General features: G+C 35.8%; 1 protein-coding gene across 1 annotated transcript; it reads right to left on the reverse strand.

Moving 5' to 3' along the window:
- Positions 1 to 1,254: 1,254 nt before the first annotated feature.
- LOC113318802 (probable arabinose 5-phosphate isomerase) lies at positions 1,255 to 3,634 on the reverse strand. Its single transcript, XM_026567051.1, has 3 exons — positions 2,888 to 3,634; positions 1,725 to 1,948; positions 1,255 to 1,636 (listed from the first exon to the last, which is right to left on the reverse strand). Exons 1-3 carry the CDS (start codon positions 3,548 to 3,550, stop codon positions 1,480 to 1,482), a joined length of 1,044 nt encoding a protein of 347 aa, XP_026422836.1. The 5' UTR covers positions 3,551 to 3,634; the 3' UTR covers positions 1,255 to 1,479.
- Positions 3,635 to 4,973: the final 1,339 nt, after the last annotated feature.

Raw genomic sequence — 4,973 nt, forward strand, 5'->3', positions numbered from 1 at the left:
ACCTCAAGCTGATAACCAGCCAAATAACAATATTTCTGTTCACAGGAGTGATGCCAGTAGAGGATCTGAAAACCCAGAGATAGACTTAACTCTTAGGCTTTGGTTCCAATAACAGATTTCATGGAAACATTGCCTTATGGTTCCCGAGTTTGTTGGGTTCCCATAAATAAATTATAATGATAACGATACGTAGTTATCATTGGTTCGAATGAATAGCTAAAAAAGCTAAACGATTCGATTTTGTTTTGTAGTTTTGCTTCAAGGTTTATAGTTTAGGGAGGAGTCGGCCTATTCGGCATTTGTTTTTTCTCTATATTTTGTGTTTCTAGGATTTGTAACTGTGGTTGTAACAGGCACACAAGGTTACAATAAAAAATTTCTTTAAGTACTGTTGGCAAGTCTGTAGGGGTTTTATATGCGCATAAATCTACTTCTAATCATAGTTCATAGTATCTGGCATCAGGTATCGGGCTGTATCAATGATATTGACAAATACCATTTGAGTATGCTGCTACACTAGAGAAGCGGGAAAGCTGATGACATAAAAAAGCTGGAATGCTAGGTGGTCGCAGCTTTCAAGCAAAAATTCCATGACCCAAGATCCAGTGATGACACACACGGTTAACCAAAACAAATTATCACTTGTTCGCTATCAAGTTATTGTGACAAAAAAATCCACCAATCACCGTTTTCAAAAACATTCAGTGAATCTGCACAAAAATGCATCCAATGACGATACATACTCTTGCATTAAAAGAAATGACTTATGGGCAGCCTTTTTGGTAACACAGCAACCTGTTCACTATCATGCCTTTCTACCTACCACAGTTTTTCAGCAAAATTTCAGGAATTTACATTATATAAGCATATGATGACACACACTTCGGTACCGCTTCGGTACGTATTATAATGAGTAATGGCCTAACTATTTAAGTTACCATTACCTGTTCATTACCAAGTTCATTTTATCTATCAGAGTCTTTGAGAAAGTTCTTTGGATTTACACGAATATAGACACTCTTACATCAATAGAAATAAAGTATGGCTTAAGCTTACAATGCCATATCCTGTTCATTACCAAGCTTATTCTATATGTCACAGTTTCAAAGTGAAATTTTATAAATCTAAGGGAATATCGATCCAATAATGACAAACACTCTTACGCAATAAAAATCATGGCTTAATTCTTGTGCAACAAAATCTGTTCACTATCAATTCACTTTTACACACCAGTTTATACTAACTATCCGGATATTTTACTGAAAATTTTAATGTGAGATTCAACTTAGATAAAGACAATAGAGTAATCAACATCTATTGTTAAATATCAATACAATCTTGCAGATATACTATGTTTTTCAAATTCTTTATAAGCTAGTAAAGTAACTTAGGATAACAGATCCCCATTCACATTAGGGAGATAAATACACAAAGAATAATAAAATTAGAACAAACCATAATAGGATCTGGGTACAGTGTTTACAGACCTGCTGAGACTAATCCATGCAATGTGATGATACCAATTACAACATTTTGATGATTAACGACCGGCAGAAACTGCACCGGCGATGGTGGAGATTCCATCTTCTGCATTGCTTCCACTGCCATCGCCTCTGGATCGATAATTCTGGGGTTCCTGAACATCAAAGGATAGTTATATGCGTTTATGAAAAGGCAGAACATATCTTAAGTAAACAAAAAATTATGAACCAATGTGTCTTTACCTGTTGCACATTTGCCCAACGGTAAGCTTGAAGATACCTTCACCACTGGCTTTGAGTGTTCGCCGCAAATCTCCATCAGTGAATGTGCCGACTAGATGGTGTTCTTCGTCGATAACTAGTAAACAGCCACATCCTTTACTCGTAAGTTCCACGAGTTGATCCATTATCATATCATCTTCCTTGCATAACGGAAGTTCTTCTTGCTTCTTCATAACATCCTTAACCTACACAACAATTAAATGGTCCACTAAATCAAATCTTCATTATCCCAAGGAATGGGTATCATCTAGGTCCATAGAACTGTAATCTATGGAAACAAAAATCAGTGATTATCCAAACATAAATTTACACTGAATTCAACAATATAAAGTCTTTTTCAGTTATGAGTGAACCAATAGTTAACAGAATAATTTGAATCATTTAGCATGATAAAAACCGAACTGACCAAATAGGAAAATTTTGATTTAATTCCTGAAGTTTCACAGATCAATACTATCCGAGGAATGAAACCAAAACTGAGTAACCCATTCAATACGAAAAACTGGATATCACCCTTTTAATCATGTCTTAATGACATAGAGGTACCCAATATCTTTCTATCAACATAATTAAACAGAATCTTTTTCATATGCTCGTTATCCGTTGGAATGAACTCTAATAACTTTCAACATAACCCATACAAGAATTGTCAGTTCACTAGTATTGCTCGTTAACCGTAGACAATTTAGCACGAACTCTAATAATTTTCTACATAATCAACACGTGCGTTATCAATTCAACAATGTTGTCCAATAACCTTTAGCAATGAATACACCATCTCGAGTCGATAATGTTGTCCGTTAACCGTTGGCAAGAACTCTAATGACTTTCTATTTAATGAACACACACATTATCTCAATCTTATCGCGTTGTTCGTGAACAATTAGAATGAAATCTAATAACTGAGCAATTCTATTAATGTATTGTTTTACCTTCAATTATTAACTCGATTCACATCATAATACCTATACACATAATACATACAGAACAACAAGATACTTTTTCTCATCCCTACTTCTTCTAATTCCTATGTGATCAGAGAAACAGAAGTAAATATCTACAATTCATTTATTCCAACAAAACACAGATTCAATACAAACAAAATAATTAGAAAACCCCCAAACCTTAAAAATGAGGCTTTTCCCAATCCTTCCAGCAGGATGATTAGCAGCATATTCATCTCTAGACAAATTCTTAGCACTCATCAAGGCAATCGCAACCGTATCACCAAAAACCATTTGAATGGCCGTACTAGTAACAGGAGCTAAATCAAAAGGACATAACTCCCTCTCCAAAGGTAAATGCACATTAAAATCACAAACACCAGATAACAAATTCCCTTGATAACTAGTAACAGAAATCAGATAGGCTCCTTTAGCTTTGGCACAAGGTACTAATTTCATTAATTCTTCAGTATTACCAGATTTACTAAATAACACAAGAATATCAGATCTTGATAATATACCAATATCTCCATGTAATGCATCTGTTGGTGATAAGAAACTAGATCTAATACCTAATGAAACTAAGGTTTGTGAGATCTTTTGTGATACAAATCCTGATTTACCAACACCGCTGAAGAAGATGGTTCCTTTCGAATTTAACAAGGTTTGTGTAAATGTTAAGGTTTGTGATAAATCCAGGTTTTGGAAAAAGTAGTTTAGGTATTTTTGTTGTGATTCGAAGAGAACTCGTAAATCTTTTGAGTTTACTGATGATTCTTCCGAGGAGGAATTGGTATAGAATGAGAGATCGTATGCGGATGATGATTGTGGTAGAGATCCCATTTTTCTTTTTCTTTTTTCCGAGAGAGAGTGATGTGAGAATGAAAAGGAAGGAAGGAAATAAGAAAAGGAAACTGTATGTTTCAGAATTGAGATAACGGTACGACTGTAATGCGCTGAATGCGTTATTCATGAGCGTGCACACGGTACGGTTCGGCTCGGTTCTTGAAGAGACCGAGTATCTGTACCTCCCTAGTCTCGGTTCCAAAATTTTGGACCGATACCTGTACCTTGTACCTCGGTTCCGGTACCATTCGGTACACGTCCGGTACCTGGTACGGTTCCGGACCAGTCGGTACTTTTCCAGACATAAATATGTTTTTTTCTCTCACAACATAAGTACCTGTTTTTTACCTGTTTTTCAATATATTAAGTAATATCTCAATCAAAAAACAAAGCACCAACTAATAAGGAGCAATATTACTAGCAAATCAAACAAACAAAGTCTTGAAAATCTGAAAAAAGAAGTAGCAGTAGGCAGTAGCACACAAACTGACAAACACACACACTAAAGTCTTGAAAATCCGATAAAATAACAAGTAGCAGTAGGCAGTAGCCACAGACACACATACTAAGTCTTGAAAATGAGAAAATCTGAAAAAAGAACAACTAGCAGTGCATCTAGTGCTGCAGTAGTCTTGAATATTGATCTTCTAATCCATGTCAGCAGCACTTATGGTGGCATCAGTGTTGATAGGACCAAGTAACGCTGCAAAAACAAATAATCGCAGTTAGTAACTATTAGTCTATATCTATTACTTCCAAACACAAGTAATAATGTAATATGTATATCAGCAATGTATATGTTTGTACAATTGTATGTTACTTTCTTCAAGTTCAACATCATCATCTGGTATGTAATCAGATAGAAGATCAAGTTGTATTGGCTTCCTTAGCCACCTTTGTGTGCAAAGCAATGCCTCAACTGTCCTTGTAGATAAAAAGATTTTACAAGGACTTAAGACTCGCTTTCCTGTGCTAAAAGCAGACTCAGAGGCAACAGAAGACACAGGAATGGCTAATATGTCCTTAGCCATATGTCCAAGTATCTTATACTTTGTATTGTTGGTCTTCCACCAACCCAATAAGTCAAACTCCTCATCATCATCTTCTCCTTCACCTTCTTCATACTTTTCAATGAAATATCTATCCAACTCTATTTTTCCCATGTCATCATTTGGGCTACTCTTGAACCTCTTACTCCTTGACATCAACTCTTTCATACGATTTCGCCATGCCCCTGGTTTACTTACACTTCTTTGGCTTGTCCCTGGATAGAACTAAGTCTAAGGCTCTAAGCCTAGTGTTAAGCATTAATTATGCGATCTTTGTGGGGGCATCTCTTAAAGTGCTTCCATAATGCTGTTGTTCCATTTATGCAGTTGTGAGCCCTATATATCCTTCCACAGTAATTGCAAGTGGCTTC

This window comes from Papaver somniferum, chromosome 10 (genome assembly GCF_003573695.1).
Source record: "Papaver somniferum cultivar HN1 chromosome 10, ASM357369v1, whole genome shotgun sequence".
Taxonomy (NCBI): Eukaryota; Viridiplantae; Streptophyta; class Magnoliopsida; order Ranunculales; family Papaveraceae; genus Papaver; species Papaver somniferum.

Excerpts from the sequence above, each read along its gene's own strand:
- LOC113318802 (XM_026567051.1), bottom strand. The coding sequence starts at position 3,550 with ATGGGATCTCTACCACAATCATCATCCGCATACGATCTCTCATTCTAT. Across the intron at positions 1,949-2,887 it reads GGAAAAGCCTCATTTTTAAG|GTTAAGGATGTTATGAAGAA; the intron begins GTTTGGGGGTTT and ends ATTGTTGTGTAG. Across the intron at positions 1,637-1,724 it reads GTTGGGCAAATGTGCAACAG|GAACCCCAGAATTATCGATC; the intron begins GTAAAGACACAT and ends TTTGATGTTCAG.